Source organism: Pinus tabuliformis, chromosome 2_1 (assembly GCF_031772625.1).
Source record: "Pinus tabuliformis cultivar Carrire ecotype Pingquan chromosome 2_1, CPIR1, whole genome shotgun sequence".
In the NCBI taxonomy this organism is placed as follows: Eukaryota; Viridiplantae; Streptophyta; class Pinopsida; order Pinales; family Pinaceae; genus Pinus; species Pinus tabuliformis.
Window position 1 is genome coordinate 347,243,245 of NC_142299.1, and position 25,774 is coordinate 347,269,018.

The following is a 25,774-nucleotide window of genomic DNA, read 5'->3' on the forward strand; positions in this document are numbered from 1 at the left end:
GTCGGTTAGGACCGGTTTTTGTGAATTTCAAGCGAAGAGGAGGCATAAACATGGTTTTTGTGTCGATTTGACCCGGTCCGCCTATGAACCAACCGATTTGACCGGTTTCCAGTTCAAGCCGGCCGGTTTTTAAAGCACTGGTGTGATGCAAGGATCTTGGTCAATTTCAGATTAAATGTTTAATCTAAGTTGAACCTTTCCCTTAATTGTTTTGAGAAATAGTCTTCAAAGTAGGTTGTGAGATGGAAGCCAACAGGAAGCAGAGAATGGCCTGATTAACGATACATCCCCCTGTGTTCCAACCACCCAGTGTCTCTGGCGCTGCAGAGACTATGGCTCCAATGACTGCAAGGCCACTGTGTTAACCAATAAGAAGGGTTGAATCCTAGGAGTCTATCAACCAAGCTTATGCTTGAAAGTAAGTTATCAAGTACAAAGCTAAGACTAGAATGCTTATGCAACAATTATGAGTGAAGCTACTTGAGTTAAGATTGTTTTAGTGTTTAAGTACTTAAGTTATGATTACTCTTTATGACAATAGTGCTTAACAATAATTAGAAGACAATCTTAAAGCAAGACAAGTGCTTAAGGAACAAGTGTCAATGAATCAATCCACAAGATACTTAGATTAGATTATCCAATTGTCAGCTAGCCAATGATTTCACGATACCAATAAAATTATTCAAGATGTTCTTATCACAATGCCAATTAGATTTCAAATACCAAAGATTAACAATTTAGAACTTAAGTGTATGAGTATTTTAAGTGTAAAATTCAGAAATTCTTGTAACTTAAAACAAGACAAGCAAATGTTAGATATCAAATATCTCAAATCAGCAGTAACACTTCAAGAAATTCAACACTTATTAGTCTTATGACAGCAGTAAGGAAATCACTTTAAACCCAAGAGATAGCAACTAGATTTAATCACGAAAGTGCCCAACCACTTGCCAAAGTGAAACAATGAATTTTAGCTTACTTGAAATACCATTTAAAGAATTAGATCAGCTCTGATATAACTTATTACAGCAGTAAACAAATCAGCAAATCAGTGAGTTAATGATGCTACATCAAGTGTCACTTCAAGCCCAAACTAGGAAAAAATTGTCAAAACTGAAAATTTTAGTTTTTGATCCTTTTTAAGGTGAATTATCCAGAAATTTCAGATCTGATTCAGTGATTTATGCAGAAAATTCCAACAAACAAAATTTTAGATTTAGGCTAAATCCTTGATGCCCAAGTGGCCAAATTTTGAGCAAATTACATTTTACAATTTTTGAGTTATTTTGACCAACTTAGTATGATTCTAGGGCACTTACATCACTGTCATGAAATTAAAATTACAACAGTGGTAAAACAGTGAGAAAATTAGGGTTTAGAGAGCAAACCCTAGGCCCAAGGCCTTGAAGATCCCCTGGTCCATGTTACCACTCAAACTAGCAAGGGACCAAAAGGGAATCCCTAAAGGGCAAATGCTAGGCCAAGGGAAACAAACGGAGTCTTAGCCCATTGTCACCTCAGCTGAGGCTCCCTTCTATTTACGGACTTTCACCGATGGGAGGAGACCCAGTGTGTGTGGAGTCACTAATGAAGGATAAGTCAATGGAAATGAGTGAACCGAATAACGCTTTCCCAGAATTTGAAGGATAAGGATTGCTTTCTTTGTAAGCAAAGTACTAGGTAATCTACGGAAAGGAAGATAGGATTTGAGGGTTAGGTTTATGGGATAAGTCGTGTGAAGGAGTTTCCCAATCCCTAAAAGCCTTTTTAGAATCGGTATCTTGAATGGTTCTTGAAGAATGGTCATTTGAAAGAGTGGGACTATACAGGGCCAAGTGGACCCGGTCTAGGGTATGAGAGAGATATGAAACAATCAATGATATTCTTAACCTAGACAAGGTGGGGAAGGATCAAAGAAAGTATTTTCACTCAATGATGTTGTTTTGACCCTATGAGGCACTAGCCTTGGAGATGGCAGGGGAAGTTTTGATCCCAGAGCTAGGGCTTGACTTTTCTTCCAACTCCACCGTTGGAATGGCTTCAAATTTGGAGGAGGGCTAGAGGAAAGGCCAGCACAGGAGACCCTAGGAGATCAATTTTTTTTATGGCTAACTTGCCGGGAAAATGATGCCCTAGTCACCCCAATGTGGCTAATCCCGAAAGGATGTGAGAAAATATGGATTTTAGTGACCACCCTTGGTAGATCAATGCCTTAATCTTTGGGAGAATGGAGTCTATGTTGAGTAAGAGTATGTTTTCTTGGTTTCCAATCAAGGAGGCCTCAAGATTACTTCGATTTGCCTTCTAGGTCAAGAGGAAGCAACCTTGCAGCTTTTATACTTCGATGTGCAAGAGAAATGGCTTGTCAAGATCAAATATTACCCCTAGAAGATTTCGCTCACATTACAAGGCCCATATGTTGGAAGAATACTATACTAGAAAAAATTCTACAATATTAAGCAGCAAATGTATGCAACAATTAGCCCTAAAATAGCAAAAATCCCAATCCAACATATATGACAAAAGTGAACAAGAATAACATCAAAATGTGTGTACTTACATGTAATAGAGTATATCCAACCATTCACAATTAACAATAAAGAATCTCCAAGAGAAGATAGACCAATATCCACACATCAAAAATCATCCATAAAGCTCCAATTCATCCACTAAGAAAAAGTGTGAAATTATCAAGAGAGAGAAGAAACACAATCCAAAGTGATGACGAAAAATGATTTCACCTCACTTGTATTTATACACAACTTAGGAGTTCGAATTAGCCTCCTTGGCCTACATAAGCCCCAAAAATAAAACAATGTTCTAACAATATAACATTTGGTGACAATTCGACCAAACTAGCTCATAAATGAAAAGATAAGCCTCTCAAGAGGTCAAATAACAATATATGCATGTCGTAGGGCCCTCTAAGAGGCTTAATGAGGTCCATGGGTGCCATAATGAAGAGAAGTACCCTCAAAAGCAGTGGACAAGGGGTTGGTCAATTGTAATAACCCGTGGTGCTCCAAATGACATGCCATGGCACACAAGTGCCCTCATGGGTCCCCAAACAAATCGAAGATGTTGTAGAATGCCTACAAGGGCTAGGATGATGGTGTAGGTGATGCCACATCATTGTGGAAGTCTTGGATCATCTGCCAAGTGTATGGTGTAGATCTGGGGCTGACTAGCAAGATGGATCAGGTGCATCCTCCTCGTCCAATAAGTGAACCACAAGCAATCTCTGAATGGCTATGGGGATCCATGGAGTGCAATCCATTGTTGTTGTGGCTCATGGCTTTCAACGCTCACCCTACATGTACCAATGTAGCCCTCTCGAGGATTAAGACCCCATATAGGGAGACCAAACCCCAAGTGGAAACCATTTGCAATCCTGCATAAGATCTAATGCATCTCCTAGCCTTCCAGACTCCAGTACAACACGTCATTAGAGAAATCGAGTAAATGATTTTACCTAATCATGGATCACAGGTGGGGACTTCATAATGGCTTGCCCTTCCATAATGGGCTTCGGGATGTGCCAATGTCTTCTAAACTCCAAATCGGGTTAACCAAGAATCCTATTAGGTGGTTTCTACTTCTAAAGGGGATAATATAGTCAAGGTACATCCGTCAAAAGGTGGTGGCATATGGCAGATAGGTGAATGAAGTAAGGAATGAGAAGGGGCAACCCTAGGTCACATGCTAGGGTACAAGGGTAGCTAACAAGAGGGAAGCACACACTTGGGTTTCTAATGTGTAGGAGGGAGCAATCGTGGTAAATGAGGTGCCCCGACCTTGATTTTTCCACCCTTTTTTATACCTTTTGCCTTTTTATGATTTTCTTTGATTAATTGCTCAAGGGTCAAGGGGTTAGAGCATGATGTATAAGATATAGCAGTATATTTCCCCTTTTAAGGTGGGGCGGTTCATCGCCCACCAGGGGTCGAGACAATCATGGGTCCCTATATGACAAAGGCTCATAGGACCTATAGGAACTAAGGTGATGGCCATGATGATGGAGTGGAGCTCATGTATTGGCCTTTGCCCACGTGATAAATGCTTTTGTCTCAGCCATCTTTTGCATTTTGTGGTACTTTTCCTGTTGAATGTGGCCATACATGCTTTTAACTTTCTTTTTGGCTGCATCAACCTCCGGGCTTGATAAAAAGCCAGGCCATGTCCCAAGGTGCGGGCAAGGGGAAGGGGCATGCTAACCCTAATGTAGACTTAGTTGATCCAGATTTAAACAAGAACGCAACAAATTACAGATATAACCATAAATACAAAGATGGAGTAGAAATAAAACTTCATTTCATTAATATCAAATACTGAAATATGCTTACAAACAGAATGGAAATAAGACTAGCTCGGGTGATGGTAATTTATCTTTAAGAAGAGATGTGGCAACTACATGCCTTTGAACTGCATTAAAATGAGGCTCAAGCACCTTTTTATTATTGAACAATAAGAGCAAACCCTAACCCAAGGAGATGTAACATCAAGAGTTTATGGGCCCTGTTGACCACTACGTGTCAACTTCCCAGCAGTACACCCCCTTTTCTTCGCAAAAAAGGGATAGCGCTTGATCGACATGTCCGTGCCATTCGACAGTCATCGACAGCTTAATCAATTTATGTTGTAAACCCAGTCTGCATATTTAATTGTAAATAATCTTACCAGAGTTGAGTCATGTATGTAAATTGCCTAGGTGGACCTAATTTTCTAGTGATAATCTACGTTCCGGAAGGTTTTTTGTCTCACCGATCTATGATTGGCAGAGTTTTCCTTCAGCCTAACCCCAAAGCCGGAATGGATTTTGTCATTAGAATCTTAGGAGAATCCTAGTGTGTTAATCTGCTAGATTATAGTTTTGTCGCAGAACTGGGTGGTTTATGAGGGTCTATGTCAAATGGGTTCTCCCCCTTGAGATGTAAAGTTGAAAAAGTCATGATGTAAAGTGTCTTGAGGGTTAGAAAATGTTTTTAATCCCCTCATAAGTCCTAAGTCCTAGGTCCTAGGTGATTTTTCCAAAGGCTAAGTTCGAGGATCCATTTAAAAATAAATTTAAAAAATTTAAAAATTAAAAAAAAAAAAAATTATTAATATAAGTAATAAAAAATAATAATAATAAAATAAAGTAAAAACTTAAAAAATAATAAAATAATAATATTTTGAGTAAATAAATGCAGAATTTCAATTTTTTAATGCATTAAAAATTCGACGGATGAGATTAAGAGATATCTTGATCCTCATCGACGGTCGAGATCATTTTGACATGGATCACTCGAACTAGCTGTTGGGAATTTTTCCTTTAAATAGGGTGCTAGGGGTCATTTGAGATCAGATTTGATCTGAGAGTCTGGTGCTAAAGAAAGCTCTCTTGTAGTCATTTTTTGTGCAATAAAGAAGACTTTGGGGTTAAAAATCTTGCTGGTGTTACTCTTCTGAAAATGCTATAAGATTGTTCTATTTTTTCTGCATAATTTTATTTTCAGCCATTAATGATAGCTTAATGAAGATTGATCTAGGCACAGGTATCTTGTCTGATCTTTGGGGTTTGAATGATAGTTTAGATTCTGAAATATAGTGGCAGGTATCTCCATTTGATCGGGGTTTCACTATTGTTTTCTCCTTCTATGTTGATGGTTGATTTTAAGCTGTGCAGGAAATCCCTTTTTTTAGATTACCGGGCGTTAGGGGAAGTTCTCGGCTGAACTAGCCAACTCCCGGGTTGTGTTTTCTGAAAGAGCCCAGCCAGTTCTTGATCCCGGGCTTATCATTCGAAATATTTTTATGAATGCATGCAGGGTTTTCTGAAGCGTTTTATATTAAAATTAAATTCTAATAATATTACTGTGATTAATGATAAATCTGGTTGCTTAAGAGCTTTCAGTTTGTAAATACTGTAAATTTATTTTTTGCTGGGTTTAGGGTTTTCAGTTTTTGTTTTATGCACATACCATTTTTGGGTGATTTTTTTTTTATTCCAGGTTGCAGGGTTTCTGAAGATTTCCAAGGTTTATCTGCGTCGTTTCGCTGTCCAAGGGTTTCAATTTCAATTGTTTTTCAGATCCGGAAGAAATTATACATCGGTTTCATTGATATCAGCTTCTGGGGTTTGGAATATTTTTCCAAGGACTGCAAAATTGTTTTTCAAATTCCCCAACTATCCTCAGCTGCCAGAAATCTGCATAAAAATAAAAAATAAAAAATAAAAAACGCAGCTCCTTCTTCTTCTCCTTTGCTGTAATGCTACCATTCACTCCTTCTAGTCCTCTTGCAAATTCCGCTGCCCAATCCTGCCCTCAACGCAACTGCAAATCAACCCCATTACACTGCTCCAGCTCCCTTTCTCCTGCGTGCTGCCATATCCTTTCCGCCTGCAAACCTTCCTCATCAACGCATTGCTCTCCATGCTTCCACGCTCGCATTCCCTTTTTCACGCTGCAGCATTCCCCCTCTTCTGGCATCGTCCAGTTGTTGCGTCTATTCTTTTCTGCTACAGCTCCTCACGCTGCTACCTCTGCGTTGATTCCACGCTCAGCTAGCTGGTTGCTCACCTGCACACCCAAAAGTCGTGAACCGTATGCGTGGGTAAGGTCACGCACTGTTTGATTTTTGATTTTTTGGATTTCGTTTGATTTAAGCTTGAATAGGTTTATTCCCTTTTTTTATTTGTTAGGCTCTAGTTTCAAATTCGATTTTTAGTTTTAGGATCAAATAGTTTAACAATAAATAAATAAAGGTGCCTTTTCATTTTTTTTTAGTTTAGAATAGATTTAATTTTGTTAGATTTTAATGATAAAAAATTCATAACATATAAAAAATATTAAAAAAAAAGGCAGTTTTGGATTTGGTTTATTTTATTTCGATTTCTTTGATTGTTGTTTAGTTTTAAATTTTAGTTAGGTTTAGAATTAGAATTAAGCTTTTTTTTAGTTTGTATTTTAGCTTAGTTTTATTTTTAAAAATATCAAAATATCAAATTAAAAAAAAATAAATAAATAAATCATAAAAGATAAAAATTTCTTTTTTACTTTTTTTATTAGACTTGAGGATTTTAGTCTTGTTTTATATTTAGATTAAAAAAAAAAAGTAGTTAGTTCTTATTTAGGATTTTGTTGTTTAGTTTAGATTTTAGTTCAGTTTTAAATTTAGAATTTTAAGATCAAAAAAAAAAATATAAAAAATACAAAATATTAAAAATAAAATCATAATAGATTTTAGTTTTACTTAGATCTAGTTCCTCTGTTTTGATTTTTTTTATTTTAGAATTTAAAAAATAAATAAAAAAATAAAATCATAAAAAAGATTTTCTGCTTTTAGGTCGTAGACTTAAAGTTCTTTTTGTAGATTTAATATATTGTGCATATAGACTAGGTTTTTTTTTTAGATTAGAGTTAGACTCGTTTATTTGAGTTTATTTATTCAAATTTTAATTTAGAATTTTTTTTTTTCTTTAGCTTTATTTCATTTTAATTTGTTTTGTTATAATTTGAATGTAGGACTTTATAAAAAAAAAAATAATAACAATATATAAAAATATAAAAATAAATAAAAAATAAAAATTTCAATAAACTTTAGAAAATCATAAAAAAAAAATCAAAAAATATAAAAAATCAAAAAATTCTTTAGATTAGATATTAGATTTAATTTAAATTTAAATTTTATTCAGTTTTGGATTTATTTAGATTTTAGTTGTATTTCATTTTAAGCTAGAAACTCTTTATTTTAAAAAAATAATAAATATATAAAAATAATAATAATAATAATTTAAAAAAAATATAAAAAAAATAATAAAAAAAAAAAAAATTGGAAGCTTTTTGCCAATTTCAGTCTTGGCTCGGAAATTTCTTAGGTTTCATCTTTTATGCTGAGGCTAAAATTTTTGACGTGGGAATTAGTGTTTAATATGATTCAATGTTCATTTGAGGATTAACTGCATGAATGTGATCTCTGGTTAATATTTTAAGTGATTGTTTAAAGCGCTTTATCTCTCGAAATTTTAACTGTTGGAGTATCATTTAAGCATTTTCTCGCATTTGAATAAAAATTAATTTTTTTGAATGGTTGCTCTACATGGTTTATATTTCTGCAGCATCTGATGATTGATCGTTTAAACTTTAAATCCGCAAGGCACTGGTCTATTAATCTTAACAAAATCAATTTAGTGCTTGTTTCTTCATGTCTCCCAACCCAACTGATTCACAGTTGGTCAATCATTTTCCCATAGGGTCTACCCCCCTTAGCCGCGGGAGACAGGCTTAAACGGAGAGATCGGGGATCAGAGTGACAGCCCCTGGTCTGAGCATTGTCGTGACAATCTGTGCGACAACAAGCCCTGTTGGGGTGAGTTGGACAGCCAACTTCCCGAGGTCGCGACTTGGTCATATTATCTCTGTTTGATGCGCATGATAACCCGTTGGAAAGATCTCTCGAAGAACTATGACAGAAAATATGATTTTAGGTAGAAAATCGCCAGAGGTAAATTGTCAAAAAAACGTCATTTAGGGCCTCAAAACAACTGCAGAAGTTTAGGACCCGAAAAACTACTAAAAATAGTAAACTAAAAAACTGAAAGAAACAATGGTGGGAGTTCAAGTGGAATTGGCTGGTGGCCACCAATATCAGCGTCGATCATTCCTCCCCCCCTTAGGAAGCAATGGACCCCATTGCGTTGAGTTCCTCCATGAGATGAGGAAACTTTTGTTGAACTTGGTCCCTGGTGAAGGAGTTGGCTTGCTTTGACAACTCGATACAGTTGGATCTTCTGTTGGCGAGTGTTCTTGATCTATGTGTCCATGATCCGATTAGTTGTGGCTTGCTCCATGCAATCTGGATTTAAATCTGTAGGTGTGAGTTGTTTTGCAATGTCTGATGTGTCCAACAATGGTGGGAAGTATGGTTGAAGGTGGTCCACATTGAACACTGAGTGTAGGCCAAGGAATGGGGGAATGTTGAGCTCAAATGCATTGTTGCCCACAGCCTTGGTAATGGTGTAAGGACCATATCGGAGTGGTCTGAGTTTACGATACGCTCCGGTAAGGCATTCCTTCTGCAAATGCAACCAAACTTTGTCACCCACCTGAAACTTGTGTGGCACCCAATGTTGATCATGTCGCTGCTTGTACTTGGCATTTGATTTCTCCAGAATGTCATGGACCTGCTGGCGGATATATTGGATGTGCTCAATGAAGTTTTTTGCCTTATCGGCTTCCGATTGGACATGAGCCGAATATGCCTGAGTAGCTACAAATGGTATGGCCACACCAATGGGACATAGTGGCTAGAATCCAAAGCCCACCTGAAAAGGGTTGTGGCCAGTTGAGTTGTGGAGAGCCCAGTTATGGTGGTGTTGGACATAGGGAAGGCTCTCATCCCATGTGTGTGGATGCTTTGAGTTGTACATGCGTAGAATGTGTACGATCATCCTGTTGACGACCTCTGTCTAGCCATCAGTTTGGGGATGGAAAGCTATGGACTTAGTGAGCTTGGTGTCCAGCATCAACCAAAGACTAGACCAAAATGTACTGAGGAACTTGTTGTCCCGATCTGAGATGATAGACTGTGGGATCCCAAAGTGTACCCACACTCGTTCAAAGAAGAGTTTAGCAATGGCTTCTGTTGTGATATTCTTCTTGCAGGCCGCCAAAATGGCCATCTTCGAGAATCTGTAGATGACCACAAAAACACAGTCGTTGCCATGCTTAGTAGAAGGAGGCCCAACATGTAATCCATGGAGATGGATTCCCAAGGCTGACTAGGGGTAGGCAGCAAAGTATAGAGGCCTTGCTTCTTGATGGTCGGTTTGGCAATGGCGCAGGCATTGCAGGATCTAATGTACTTCCCAACATCCTGTAGAAGATTCAGCTAGTAGAAATACCTTTGCAATATTGTCATTGTTTTCTCGACCCCGAAATGGCCAGCAGCCCGACTGTAGTGCGCTTCCCAAATCATCTTGGCTCGCTCTCTTGAAGGAACACAAAGGTGTCCTAGGTGGCATAGCAAGGCATCCTGGAGTTGAAAATCTAGAACTTGCTGACCCTCCAAGAGCCTCTAGTATGGGTGGCCGAACTCTGGGTCGCTTTTGTAGAGAAGTGGCCAATCAGAAGCCTCATGCCCACAAGAGTTGAGCACGGTGGTTAACGCCGTGATCGGTGGTTAGCTAAGGCAATCTGCAACATTATTGGTGCAATCCTTCTTATATTTGATATTTAAATGGAATTGTTGCAGGTATGTGGACCACTTATGATGGCGATCATTCTGCAACTTCCTTTGCGTCTATATGAATTGCAGGGGTCGGTGATCTGTGTGGATGACTGTTTCCTTCCCCAAAATGTAATGCTTCCATTGTCGGCAAGCCTGCACAATGGAATACATCTCTTTGTCATAAGTGGGATACTTCTAAACTGTGTCTGAAAGTGTCTAAGTGTGATATACCACTGGATGCCCCTATTGAGTAAGGACTGCCCCAATAGCATAGTCAGAGGCATCTGTCTCGATCTCAAATGGTTGTTGCAAGTCTAGTAAAGTGAGCACTGGTGCAGAGCAGAGGCGATGTTTCAACTCTGCGAATGCCTTCTGTTGAGATTCAGACCAAAAGAATTTTGCTTTCGCTCCTCCCTTGGTGACTTGACTCAAGGGCCAAGTGATATGAGAGAATCCCAACACGAACCTGCGGTAGAAATTGGCAAGACCCAAAAAGCTATGGAGCTCTGTCAGAGTGGTTGGGGCTGGCCAATCCCGAATGACTTGGATCTTGGTTGGATCCACATGCACCCCTCGTTCATTAATAATGTATCCCAGATACTGAACTTGGGTCATGCCAAAAGTGCATTTCTCCAAATTTGCACACAACTTGTGTTGTCGTAGTGTTTGGAGAACCTGTCGGATGTGGTGGAGGTGCTCTTCCCAACTCTGGTTGAAGATCAGGATGTCATCCAAGTATACCACTACAAATGAGTTGGTGAATGGCTGCAAGATGTCATCCATCAGCCTCATGAAGGTTGCAGGAGCATTCGTCAACCCAAAAGGCATAACCAACCATTCGAAAAGGCCCTCCTTGGCTTTGAAGGTAGTCTTCCACACATCGGAGGGTTCGATTGGTACCTGGTGATAGTCAGACTTCAAGTCAATCTTGCTGAAATATTTTGCCCCCTTCAGTTGGTCCAAAAGGTCATCAATCCGTGGGATCGGGCACCTATTCCGGACAGTGATCTTGTTCAGCGCCCGGTAGTCAATACAGTCTCCAAGTCCCATCCTTCTTCTGTGCCAACACGATCGGGATCCCATATGATGATGAACTCGGACGGATGTGACCTTTCTGCAGCAGCTCCTGAATTTGCCTCTTGATTTCGTCATTCTCCAGAACAGAGCACCGACAGATTGGTCCATTGGGCAGCGGCGAACCTGAAATCAGATCGATGGAGTGCTTGACTTGACAGTGCAAAGGCACCCCTGTGGGGGAGGTGAAGATGTCCTCGTTCTCCTCCATGACCTTGTTCATCTGTTGTTGTTGTGCGGAGGGGCCCTATCTAGAGGTCATGGCCACTGTCTTCTTCTTTCCCTAAGGGCATATCATCAGGTAAACAAATTTCCCGGTTTTGGAAATGAGCTTACTGCATTGTTTTGTAGTAACCAAAGAGATGGCGGTGCTTGTACAACTTATTTCCTAAAGTAACAATAACAACACGCGGCCTTGACTCATACACAACATGTCGCTTCCATAAGTATGGTTGGCCTAATAATACATCACAAACATCAAGGGGAGCAACGTCACATTATACCTCATCCGTGAAGGGCTTGATGTTGTATGGAAGGCGACACTGCTAGCTCACGCGAAGATTCCGTCCTTGGTGAAGCCACCTAATGGTGTACGATTGTGGATGTGTTATGGTTGGTAAGCCCAGTCGCTTCACGACCTCTGCCGAAATGAGGTTCTTTTGGCTCCCGCTGTCGACAATGAACTGTAGTGGGGAACCCTCTACCCACATCCGGGAGTGGAAGAGGCCCCTGGATCTTCGGGTTCCTTCTTCTGGATCTTCGTGGTGGCAATTGTGGTGTTGGGCTCCGCATCGATAATCTGCTTCCCTTTTTCATTCCCCTTGTCGCGTTCTGACTCAGAGTCATAACATGAATATGATTCAGAAGCCTTTATCTCGGCCACCAATGACTGCTTGGATCAACACTCACTTGTGTTGTGAGTGGAGCTCTTATGGAAGTCACACCACTTTCCTGTGTCCTTCGGCTTCGTGGCGGTGCTCTTTGCTTACGGCTTTGGCGGGTTGTACTGGGCCGCCTCGCCTTGTCCTTTGTTATGTGGTTTGGGGCCACCTTTCCCTTGCTTTGGGTTCGCAAATCAAAAGTCTCACTTCTTCTGTTTAAACTTTAGCTCGATTTTGACTGCATATCGGTATGTCGTGCCAAGCGAGGAGATGTCCAAGAATTCCATCTCGTCCTAGATGTACCTGTGCAGGCAACCGAGGTACTTGAGAACCAAATGCTTCTCAGAATTCTTGATACCCAACTTCGTGTGAAGGGTATGAAAAACATTGGTAAACTCCGGCACATCTTGGTCCCTTCCCTGTCGCAGCGTTGTCCACTTTATGTATTTATCCTCATAGCTCCTGACAGGGTAGTACTGCTCCTTGATGGCATCCTGGAACGAGTTCCAAGTGGGTGCGGCTAAAAACAGTGAGTTCATACTTTCATCCTTCTACTCACAGTAGGTTTCCCACTAGTCCTTGACGTGGGGGGCTGCTTTGAGAAGTGCAAAGGTGATCTTTTCCCAGGTGGAAAAATCATGAACGGAAAAATATCCTTCTAGCAAATTTAACCATTTATCTACAGCGTCTACATCTATTTGACCCTCAAATATGGGAATGTCAAAGTTAACTTGTACCTTAAGGGATGTGGCGCTTCCAGAGTAGCTGCCGGAAGTAGATGCGTCACCCCTGGGTAGCCGTTGAAGGATCTGGGCAAAGTTGTCCATCATCGCGTTCCTTTGTTGCTCAAGGGCTTCCTCGAGCAAGATTTTGATAGGATCTCCTGCCCCCTCGTCTTTCTTTTCATTTGCCATGGGAGGCCGTCAGGATTTGCGAGGCTGATCTTGCAAAGGTTCGACCAGTTCAAGCCCTAACTCCTTATAACCCAACCTCGTTGGGGACATGCAAAGAAAAAAAGAGAAAGAGCATATCGCTTTGATACCACTAATCTAGATTTAAACAGGAATGCAACAAATTACAGATATAAAGATAAATACAAAGATGTAGTAGAAATAACACTTCATTTCATTAATATCAAATACTGAAATATGCTTACAAACAGAATGGAAATAAGACTAGCTCGAGCGATGGTAGCTTATCTCTGAGAAGAGATGTGGCGGCTACATGCCTTTGAACTGCATTACAATGAGGCTCAAGGGCCTTTTTATTATTGAATAATAAGAGCAAACCCTAAACAACCAAAACCCTAACCCGAGGAGATGTGACACCAAGAGTTTATGGGCCCAGTTGGGGTGGGTTGCACAGCCAACTTCCAGGGGCCGCAACTTGGTCATATTATCTCTGTTTCATGCGCATGATAACCCATTGGAAAGTTCTCTCGAGGACTACGACAGAAAAGGCAATTTTATGCAAAAAAACGTCGTTTAGGACCTCAAAACAACTCCGAAAGTTTAGGACCCGAAAAACTACTAAAAGTAGTAAACTATGCTACAATTAAGGAAACTGAAAAACTAAAAGAAACAATGGTGGGGGTCTAAGTGGAATTGACGGGTAGCCACTAGAATCCACCTAGATCACTGGTGGAGGAATGTGGACCCAGGTGTGAGAAATGATGAATAGGGTAATAATGAATGGAAAGAGGGCAATATAAGCGGATAAGGGAGCGTGACCATGAAACCAAAATCGGGGTTTCCCATGAAATACCTTCCCCAAAACCAAATGGTCAGTAAAAGAAATCCCACGGGACTAGAATCCAACGTTAATTCCTAAAAGGGGTATAGGGGAAAAAAGCACAGAACTAGCCCATTCTTTCTACTGAATCCCCCCATTAATCCATGCCCAGAAGAGTTCATGATAAGCAAACTACAACACTCAATTTCCAAATGACAAGGCATACCTTTAAATTTGGGAGGACCACCTTCAAACACACAATCATGGCAGATGGGCGAGGGACCACAAGGTTGGCTCAGTTGGTGGAGAAACTGGCATAATGAGCTAGCTGGTGGCTGCAAGGGGTTGTTGGCTGCCGACTGAGGACCATATTGGAGAAAAAAATTCTCCTAGGGATATTACTATGAAAATTTCTGAAACCTAGAATCCTACTATAACAACTGATAATATTTCTTCTATTTGCTAAATTAATTAAACAATCTATTTGGAGTTTCGTACAGCAAATATTGAAACATATACGTTGCAGCCTTCACAAAACAAATACTATAGAAAAAATTAATGCTGCAAAATTAGAGAAATTCTAGCGCACATAAAAATATTGGCATAGTTATTTTTGGACAATTGTCCCCGGAATAAGCCAATGTGGGAAAAACAGTGCAACAGATGAGGGTTTCTTTATCAATTCTTCAGCAATAATTCAAGTACAAGAATTCAGACAGCAAAATAGAGGAAAAATATTGGGAGAAATTTAGTGACAAATTTCTCACTCTCCACAGTGACTCCCTAACCTCGAGATGGACCCTCTGCCTATACACTTGTGTCTCTGTGTCACCCTCCGCGTAGTGACTACGCAATGCTCTAGTGAACTGCATCACTCCTCACGTTGTCTCTTCCTAAATTCATCCTACACTTCCCGGACCATCGTTGATACCCTCTCTCTATTGATACTCTCTGGCTCTATCTCCTCTACTGAAGTTCAGCCACTAAGAAAATCGATCTGCCTGGGAAAATGAGTAACTACACTCGTGTATCTTCCGTCTACCCATCGACTTCTTATAATCCTTTGTTGGAGCACCAACGGCCAAGATTAAAACATAATTCGATGGACCAGATTATTTCCATGTTGATCCGTGTGAGTTTCTAGAACATTCACACCTTAACTTAATTAACTCTGATAAATAATCATATTCCCTAAGTTTAGACTTAGGAAATATTTAGAAAACGACTAATAATCTAGTTAAGTCATTTCTAGGTGGAATTTCTAGAAATGATTTATGGGTTTGGGTCCTGGGAGAACTCGTGTATTCTAGCCTCTCCACAAAATTTCATGGCTAGAACACATCCGATGCTACAAAAACTAACACTCCCTCTTAGCGAGGAAAGTGTTCTAGTGCTGCAACTGTTGCCACAACACATTGTCTCTGCACCATCTCCAGTCACACTGCCGATGTCTGGCTACTGCTACCCACCAACTACTGTGCAACTCTGATATGTGTTGCATTTGTGCTACTTCTGACCCTACTATATTGTTGCCAACTACTGCATCTAAGCTACAAATCCCTCTCATTTGTTGCTGTTGCAACTAGGAATCCATCTACTTCTGCAACTGAAACGAGTTCTCCACCATACCCATTTGTTCCCTGAACTAGATGAACTTAGCTCTCCCTAGAGCTTTTGTGAGTATGCCTACTACCTAATCTCATGTGGGAACATACTACAGTTGGACTGCCCCACGCTGAACGTAAGCCACACTCCCGAATATCCTCAAATGACTTACTTCAAGCTTCTTTCCTGTGAAGACCCCCTCTGGCATTTTCTTCCCCAATGCTCTATGAGGTGTTTTGTTTTGGATGTAAATCGTTGTGTTGCATGCCTTTGCCCATAAAAATCTAAGCAAATCGTGGTCATATAGCATAGCTTTTGTAGCCCCAACTATTGTTCTATTCTTTCGCTCTGCTACTCCATTATAATGAGGAATATATGGAGTTGTCAATTCTCTTTTGATGCCTTCCTTTCCGCATAAGTCTGTGAAGTCTTTATCTGTGTATTCTCCGCCATTGTTTGAACGTAGCACCTTGATCTTTTCCCTTGTCACATTCTCTACGAGAGGCTTGAACTCTCTTAATCGATCAAAGACCTCATCTTTGGTCTTTAAGAAATAGATCCAGATCTTCCTGGAATGATCATCAATAAAGGTGACGAAATATTCACCACCACTAAGAGCTCTAGAGGACATAGGGCCGCAAAGATCTGAGTGTATCCATCCCAACATGCCATTTGCTCAACTGTCAATTCTAGGAAATGTTGCCTTTGCATACTTCCCAAGTACGCATCCTCTACACACATCATCGTGCTCTGTGTTGAGAACTAGAACTCCCATTACAGTTTCTCTGAGCATCCTAAGTGCTCCATGGTGTAAATGTCCCATTCTCCTATGCCATGGTTTGTTTAGCTCCTTCTCACTGCTATTATCACTGCCTATCAGTGCCATTGGAGAATCGAGTTGCAACCTGTATAACCTGTTGCTTCGAGCTCCAATCTGTCTCACCTTCTTCCAGCTAGAGTGTTTGACATACACTTTCTTCCTCACGAAGTGTACATTGTACCCCTGTCCTGTAACTGGGACACTGAAATCAGGTTCATACCCAATCCTAGCGCATGCAGTACATTAGTAGTGTTGGCGTTGGTTCCTGTTTATGTCTGAAATTCTATGGTGCCTCTCCCTACCGAAGTACATTTAGTTATGTTGCCCATAGTGGTCTAGAAGTCCATATGCTCTTCCTAATAGATAGAGAAATATTCTCTAACCCCTGTCATATGAGTTGAAGCTCCACTATCAATATACCAGACACCAAATGATGTTGAACTTGCCAAGCACGCGAACTCATCCTCCAACTTGGAAGATAATTCTGAGGCTTCCTGACTGTTGATTCTATCCATGATTTTCTGTGTTATTTCTCCTTTCCTTCCTAACGCTGATTTTGTTGCTGCAAAATACTGCGTCCCAACTGGAAATCTGCTCTGCAAAAAAATATTGATGTTCACTCTACCTCTGGCAATCCTCGAATTCTCTGTCGACTCTCTCAAAGAAATAGACTTTTCCTCAAAAACTGACCTTTTTGGCCAAGGGGACTGTGCAACCTCTAGGGTTTCAAGCAGCTACTTACATAGTGCTACGAAGCTCCTTCTCCTCTCTGCAACTAAGCTCTCCAGCTTCTATCTGTGCTCTGATACCATGTGAAAATTCTAAAACCCAGAATCCTACTGCAACAATAGATAATATTTCTTCTATTTGTTAAATTAATTAAACAAACTATTTGCAGTTTCCTCCGACAAATATTGAAACATATACGTTGTAGCCTTCACAAAACAAATACTGCAGAAAATTAAATACCGGAAAATTAGAGAAATTATAGCACACATAAAAATGTTCACAGTTATTTTTGGACAGTTGTCCCCAAAATAACCCAATGTGGGAAAATCGATGCAGCAAATGAGGATTTCTTTATCAATTCTTTAGCAGTAATTCAAGTGCAAGAATTTGAACAGCAAAACAAAGAAAAAATACTGAGCGAAATTTAGTGACAAATTTCTCACTCTCCACAGTGACTCTCTGACCTCGAGATGGACCTTCTGCCCATACATTGGTGTCTCTGCGTCACCCTATGCGCAGTGACAATGTAGTGCTCTAGTGAACTGCGTCTCTCCTCACGTTGTCTCTTTCTAAATTTGTCCTGCACTTCCCAGACCACTGGTGATACCCTATCTCTCTCTCTCCTACAACTCACCCTCTGGCTCTATCTCCTCTACTGAGCTTCAGTCACTGAGAAAATCGATTTCCCTATGCAATTAAGTAATTGCACTGGTGGAATTGAGGAATCGGTGCCTGTGCTGAGTTATGTAGCGCTCTGATGCGAATCGCTAGAAGAACAACTTTTAACCTAGCCGCCATTTTTGACCTGCCATTATTTCTGCAGGTATTTCCATAGAAGGCCGCACATGGCACCAGACGTAGGAGGGGAAAGCTCTGCTTCCCCTCCTCAGGATACTCATACGACTGACAATAAGCAAAAGCCTGTACTCTAGACCACGGCAGGCACAGGCTCAGACACAGAGGACTTACAGCAAAGGACGCAGATAGAACAGCAGCATGCAGACCAGACTACGAAAGACACAGAAAACAAGGACAAAGATACCAATGCGCAATCCTCCAAGGTCAAAGCGACCTCCAGAACTTGCATACCCAAAGCGGCTGAATCAATCAAAGTGGAACTTCCCAGCCACCGTATCAACAGCGAAATACAATACATGCAGGACTACGCTCTCATTGGAAAATTTCTGGGATTCTGGCCCACAGAGAAAGCCTTACAAGGCTGGATAGCTTCCAAATGGAAACCCAAAGGACAAGTGACTTTGCAGCTTGGCCCAAAGGGTTTCTTCACAGCTATCTTCAACTGTCTCGAAGACAAAACAAAAGTATTTGAAGGCGGCCCGTACTTCTTCAACTCCTCCGGGCTGTATCTAACTGAATGGAAGCCAAGATTCAACCCAGATAAAGAAGACTTTAGCTGGGCCCCTGTTTGGATCAGAATGTACTCACTTCCTGTGGAGTATTGGAAAGAAGAGACTCTGGCTGATATCGGCAACAAGCTGGGGACATTCATCAAAGTTGCATCCGAAACAAAATCTCGCAAATACACCTCCTATGCCAGGATTTGCGTCAAGATGCACCTTACCAAAACGCTTGCAGACACGGTAAGTCTATTTCATGATGATTATGAATGGAATCAGTCTTTAGATTATGAACACATCCCTTTCCGCTGTAGAAAATGTCATGAGCACGGTCATCTCTTCCGTGACTGTCCCTTAAATGTTCAGCCGTCTATCCCTTTACATGAGACAAATAAGGATCAAGATGGTTACATCAAAGTCCCCTCTAGACGCAGGCATGCCAAGAAAAATCAAACCATTCCTGATCTAGGACCCAAGATGAACATCCAGAACCGATTCTCTGTTCTAGCCTCTCAGGATTCACCAATTTCATCCCAAACTGAAAACCTGACTCATCAAAATCCCAACGATGTCCCCTCCATCCACCCCACCTCCCCGACCACCTCGGCTCCCTCCTTCTCCCAACTCGCTGAAGCTTCCCCTTTGGTGCTAACCAAATTGGTCTCTGGTCTCGAAACCCCTATCCCCTCTAAGGGGAAATCCAAATTGAATGAAAATCAAATTGCTTCAGATATGGATCTCGACGCCGCTCTCGCCTTAAGTCTTCATGACAATGTCGAGGAAATGGAGCAAAGCATCTCGGTCATTATGGAGGAAAACAGAGAAGATGTAAATTTAAAAGAGTTTGATATTTCCAAGCTGGATATCTCTAAATTGGAAAATGCATGCAAACAAAAAGAATATGAATCAATTCCCCCCTGGCAAATTGATAAAATTGAAGGAGTCCTGTCACGAGTACATCACCACAAGAGTCTGGGTATTCAAGGTGGCAGCCATTGGGATGGAAAAAAAATCATAAAAGACTCAAAGAAAAGAGGCCGGAAATCAGACCTTCAAAGAACAATAGAAGTTGGGGAAATACTAATGGATTCTGGGCTATTCCCCAAGCTGACACAGTTCTTCAAACCCTCAACGAAATCTCCATGAAGCTCACATCCTGGAATGTTAGAGGACTCAACAGTCCCTCAAAACACAGAATGATAAAAAAATTGATTATGCAAGAACAACCAGCAGTAGTTTTCCTCCAAGAAACTAAAAGTAGCAGTTCAATGATAGAAAAACTCGGCAACAAATTGTGGGCAGGCAGCAGGTCAATTGCGGTCGATGCTTCTGGGGCGTCAGGCGGCTTGGCTATTCTATGGAACCCACAGATAGTAACGTTGGACAACTTTCATGCCACTCTCCATCTCATTCAAGCCACTTTCCATCTTATAGGCACCAACATCCATGGGCATCTCACCAATGTATATTTCCCTCAATCCATTCAGCAAAAATTGGATCTCTTGGATACGATCTCCTTCCTCAACTCAAACAGACGCTTCCCTTTGTGGATCGGAGGAGGAGATTTCAATATCATAAAGGCAATGGAGGAAAAACAAGGTGGCAGAGTCCGTCTCGACAGCGATAGTTCGGGCTTCAAGCAATTCATTCAGAATAATCGACTCATGGACATACCTACATCCAATGGTATTTTTACCTGGTCCAACAAGCGAAAAGGAGTCCACCATATAGCCTCAAAACTGGATCGTTTTCTTATCTCTGACAATGCGATCCATCTAGGAGGAGATTTCAGTACTTCAATTATTCCACAATGTGGCTCGGATCACTGGCCTATAATGCTTCATTGGTCAAGACCAGGTCATGGCTGCAACCGACCCTTTCGCTTTGAAGCCTTCTGGCTGCAACATAGCAATTTAAAGGATGTAGTAACCCAAGCTTGGACAGCATACATTCCACCTGTGGGAGCCAAGATGTATCAGTTCCAAGAAAAGTTAAAACATCTGAAACAGATATTAAAAAGGTGGAATCGCACTCACTTTGGCAACATACAGGAAAGCAAACAGAAGTTAGAACAGCAAATGAAAGAACTTCAACAAAAATTCATTTTGGCAGGACGCACTGAAGAACAGACTCAACAAGAGCAGAGCCTATGGAGACAGATAGAAGAGCGCCAACAACAAGAGGAAGTATTCTGGAAACAAAAATCTCGAATAAGCTGGCTGAAAGAAGGGGAAAAAAACACTAAGTTCTTTCACAGAACAACAATACAAAGGCGAATGTTCAACAAAATAACCTTCGTCAATAACCAACAGGGTGAGAGAATTGAAGTTCATGAAGAAATGGAAAAAGAATTCACCGGCTACTTCAAAGAAATTTTAAAAGAACCTGAAGTCAATCGGGATGAAGCAATTAGCTCCATAACTCAACACATCCCCAAAATTATCAATGAGGAACACAACAAGCAGCTTCTCCAACCTGTCTCTCTGAAGGAAGTTGAAGAAGCCATGGCTCAACTCAAAGATGGCAAAGCACCGGGGCCAGACGGATTTACAGCCAACTTCTTTCATGAATTCTGGGAGCTCATCAAAGTTGAAGTATGGAATCTAGTGGATGAATCCCGTTGTATGCACTGGGTCCTCCCTGCCCTCAACTCCACTTTTATAGCCCTGGTGCCCAAAGAAGCAGCCTCCAACAAACCTGAGAACTTCAGACCAATAGCGTTATGCAATGTAATCTACAAACTCATTTCAAAGGTCATTGCAAATCGTCTTAAGCCTCTTCTACCTATGCTAATCTCCCCAGAGCAAACAGGATATGTCGAAGGAAGACAAATCACAGATGGTATAATACTCTCAAATGAAGTCATACATTCTCTAAAGATCCTAAAAAAACCAGGTATGCTTCTCAAGCTTGATCTCTCAAAGGCCTTCGACAAACTGAGCTGGGATTATATAAATAAAATGCTCTTAGCTTTTGGTTTTAATGCAACTTGGACCAGATGGATCATGAGCCTTATTTCTTCTCCAAATTTTTCAGTCTTATTGAATGGATCTCCCTCTCCTCCCTTCTATTCCTCTCGGGGCATAAGGCAAGGGGATCCTCTCTCGCCTTTTCTCTTTGTCCTGATGGCCGAAGGTCTAAGTAGGCTTCTCAAATCTGCTGTTTCCACCCAGGCGCTCAAAGGTCTATCCCTCCACGGCCGCCCTCCTCAGACACATCAACAATTTGTTGATGACACTCTGCTCTTCGGGCATCCCTCTGTTAAAGAAGCAGCCACTTTCAAATCCCTTCTAAACATCTTTGCGGAAGCTTCTGGTACCTCTATTAACGCCTCCAAATCGCAGCTCTTTTTCTTCAATACCCCCCCCTCCACGCAACGGTCCATAGCTAGATCTCTGGGATTCACTATTTCTCATCTACCCGCTAAATATCTAGGAGCCCCTTTATCCGATTCCACGATCAAACAAGTGTCCTGGAGAGCACTTCTGGACAAACTTGAATCAAAGCTTTCCTCATGGACCTACAGGGCTCTTAATCTAGCTGGTAGGCTTGTCCTCATAAAATCTGTTCTACAAGCAATGCCGCTCTATCTCTTTTCCATTCTGGCAGCTCCAAAAGGGATATTAAAGGCCATCCGAACTCTGCAACGGAACTTCCTCTGGGGTTCAACTGCTTTAAACAGAAAATGGGCACTTGTCAAATGGACAGAGATATGCAAAACCAAGGCAGAAGGAGGGCTAGGACTTCGTGATCCGCTACATAGCAATAATACAATGAATGCCAAAGTATGGTGGAACTGGGTTTCCAAACCAAACTCCCCATGGGCTCAACTATGGCAAGCAAAATATGCCAGAGGCAGCAGCTGGAGTGATCTCATAAGAATCAACCCAATGGTGCAAGGTTCACTCATCTGGAATAATGCAAAAAAGCAAAGCCGTTTCATACAAGAACACAGCTTTTGGGAGATACACTCAGGAACTGATGCTAGATTTTGGGAGGACTCTTGGCAACAGCTCCCAAAACTTGCAAACTTGTTTCACAAACCACTTTGGCAGGCACACATGAAGCAAACAGGTCACACCCAGGTGAATCAGTTCTGGCTGGCCTCCTCATATCACGATCTTCACACATGGAAACCAGCGCAACAATGGCAAACCGATTGGAAGGGAGAAACATACATAGAAATAGAATAGGAACTCAAAGACAGGAGAATTCGTCTCTCTAACCAGCAGGATAAATTACGTTGGGGATATACAACCAGAGGTACCTTCACTACCAAAGAAGCTTACCATCTGCGTTATTCTAATCTTCAAGAGGAAAGAGACCAAATTTGGAAACAAGTCTGGCACAAAGGACTCTGGCCCAAGATCTCCACCTTCATCTGGCTTTTAAGCAAAAGGCGCATCCTTACTTGGGACAATCTTCTAAAAAGAGGATTCATTGGGCCCTCCCGCTGCCCAAACTGCAATGTCAATAATGAAACAATAAGTCATCTAATGGAAGATTGCCCACTAGCAAAAAAAATCTGGGAGAAAGTTGAATATTGTAATATGAAAGCAATACCTAGACATATGGACATTACGGAAAACATAAGAAACTGTGTTAAAAATCCATTCAAGTGTCAAATTCTAAACGCCCTATGGGATATCATTCCTGGCTTCATGTATTGGACTCTGTGGAAAGAGCGCAACCACCGTATCTTCAACAACACTTATCGATCCATGGATGATCTTTGGCTTATGTTCAAGCAAAATATTCAAGAAACCTTGGCCATTCGAATCTGGGATGATACAGACTGGCCTAATCTTCCTCTAGAATGTCGAATACTGAAAGCTTGGGATCTAGATCTCAAGCCCTTGGTCAAAGCCAAATCGGCTCCCAACTCTATCTCGGACTCTCCATCTTCCTGGTCCCCTCCTGCCTCAAATTCCTACAAGATCAACTTTGATGGGGCAGCCAAAGGCAATCCCGGAGCTGCAGGTTACGGAGGAGTTATAAGAAATCACTCAGGAGCTGTGCAATTCTTATTCTATGGCTCTCTAGGCAAAAACACCAATAATGTGGCTGAGATGGAAGCTCTCTGGAAAGGACTATGTTTGGCTGAGGAACATAACCTCTCTCCCCTTGAAGTTGAAGGGGACTCGCTCATTCTTATAGAGGCAGCCAAAAGGATACAAGCAGGTGCGAAAGCAGACAAAATAGCAAAAAGTTGGAGGTTGCTAAGCCGTTTGGAATCCCTGGAGGAACTGCTTCTCACTCCCCGCAACATAACCTTCAAGCATGTCAGGAGATCAGCGAACCAGGTAGCAGATCGGCTGGCCAATCAAGGAGCGACTCAGTCGACCCTGTATTTCTCAGGAGCACTGGACTTGATTGAAGATGATCAACTTAAGAAAGATTGCATCTCTCTGGTGCAGAAAGATCTCCTTCTCCCGGATGCGGGTGACATCACCGCCTATGCCGCGTGTTGAGGCAGTTAAGAGGCATGTGGCTTGTCACATGGGCCTCTGGCAGCCCGGACAAGCCACGCCATGCCAAACTGCTCGAACCTTAAATTCGCCGGAAGGCGATGCAATTGGTATATTCGCAATGTCTCGGGGGGATGGGAATGTCGTTTGGCTGTCTCGTCTGGAGCAGAGGAGCGTTGGAGGAATGTACAGGGAGTTGCAGGCGCCATTCAATGCGCTGCAACATACGAGGAGCAAGGCGGTTAATAAGGAGGCCATCCTTACCGCTCAGATGAATCACAAACCAGTCGAGTGGGTAATTGCTTGGGATTCTGACAATCCAGAGGAGTGGGTAATTGCTTGGGATTCTGGAGGTATTGCTGGAGAGGCAGGCCATAGCCATATGCTGAGGGAGCGACTTAGGATGTGCAGTCGCAGAGGCATGTCTCGAGGGCGCTCAGGCTCCCAGAGGCCTGAAATCTCTCCTCCGTCTTCACTTGAAATCACCTCTGAGCAAAACAGGTCTCCAGGCCGTAATGCCAGAGGCAATTGTTGGGGTATGCCGGAGTGTGGCCATGCGGAACATCCGGCCATTCGCTACAGAATTCCCTGTGCCTTTGCTAACAATACTCTCATAGTGTCTGTTACTGTGGAGCATTGCAGCAGTGTTCGGGGGCGCATGGACACGGTGACAGTTCCGCGGGTCGAAATGGAGACTCCCACTGTGGATTTCACGCGCCCGGTCCAGAAGGATGAAGCTGGCCCCAGCGAACCTGTTCGCAGAAGCTCGAGTCCGGGTAGGGAGCCTGTGCAACGAAGCTCAGACAAGGGCAAGGGAGCTGCGGAAAATCTCAAGGGACCTGCTTCTGATGAGCCGCATTCCACGGATGAAGATTAGCGCTGCACTCGCCAAGTCTGGGAAGCAAGGGATGAATTCCTCTGACCTTTTCATTTTCAGTTCTTTGCATTTCTGTCATCTAGCTCAGGACGGTAATCTCTGTCCATATCGCCATAGTTTCAGTCCACGCGTCGTCCATCATGTTCACCATGTTGTCCATCATCCACCGTGTCATCTCTGGAACTCTTCGTGTCGGTCACAGCATGTTACGTGTCGGTCTCAGTTTGTTATGTGTCGCTCCTCTCAGCATGGAAGTAATGTATATGATCTTCGTTGAAGAAACAGGGCTTTGGCCTAGCTGTAATTTTTGTAACATTTTTGACTTTTTTGTAATATAAATAGATCAGTTTTACGGAGAAAAAAAAAAGTAATTGCACTGGTGTATCTTCCATCTAACCATCGACTTCTTCTTATAATCTTCTGTTGGAGCACCAACGGCCAAGATTAAAACATAATCGATGGCCCAGATTATTTCCCTGTTGATCTATGTGAGTTTCTAGAACATTCACACCTTAACTTAATTAATTATGATTAATTAGTCATATTCCCTAAGTTTAGACTTAGGAAATATTTTAAAAACGACTAATAATCTAATTAAGTCATTTATAGGTGGAATTTCTAGAAACGATTTCTAGGTTTTGGAGATCTCATGTATTCTAGCCTCTCCACAAAATTTCATGGCTAGAACACATCCAATGCTACAAAAACTAACAATTACCCACAAAATGGTGGGTAACGTCTAGCTCCAACTGGGACGTAATCCCTCGAAGAAGTGAGTGAAGCTACTCGAACGGGAGGTCACGAGAACTCCAACAATCTCTTGGTTACCGTAGACCTATCACCTGCACATATAATAGATGGAAAAACACGGGGCAGCATGCTTTCGCGGTGTCTCATGATCGCACATGCTATATGTTAGGCCATAAAATCAACAGAAAATAAAATATGCAAATATGCATCTATCTACCATGAGAAAAATCATATGATGTTATTTATAATGAGAAAATGAACATGCAATGCAT

General features: G+C 41.6%; 1 protein-coding gene across 1 annotated transcript; it reads left to right on the forward strand.

Moving 5' to 3' along the window:
* The first annotated feature begins 22,978 nt into the window (after positions 1 to 22,978).
* Positions 22,979 to 23,878, forward strand: LOC149200280 (uncharacterized). Its single transcript, XM_089400896.1, has one exon. The coding sequence runs from the start codon at positions 22,979 to 22,981 to the stop codon at positions 23,876 to 23,878; it is 900 nt and encodes a 299-aa protein (XP_089257022.1).
* Positions 23,879 to 25,774: the final 1,896 nt, after the last annotated feature.

Excerpts from the sequence above, each read along its gene's own strand:
- LOC149200280 (XM_089400896.1), top strand. The coding sequence starts at position 22,979 with ATGGACATTACGGAAAACATAAGAAACTGTGTTAAAAATCCATTCAAG.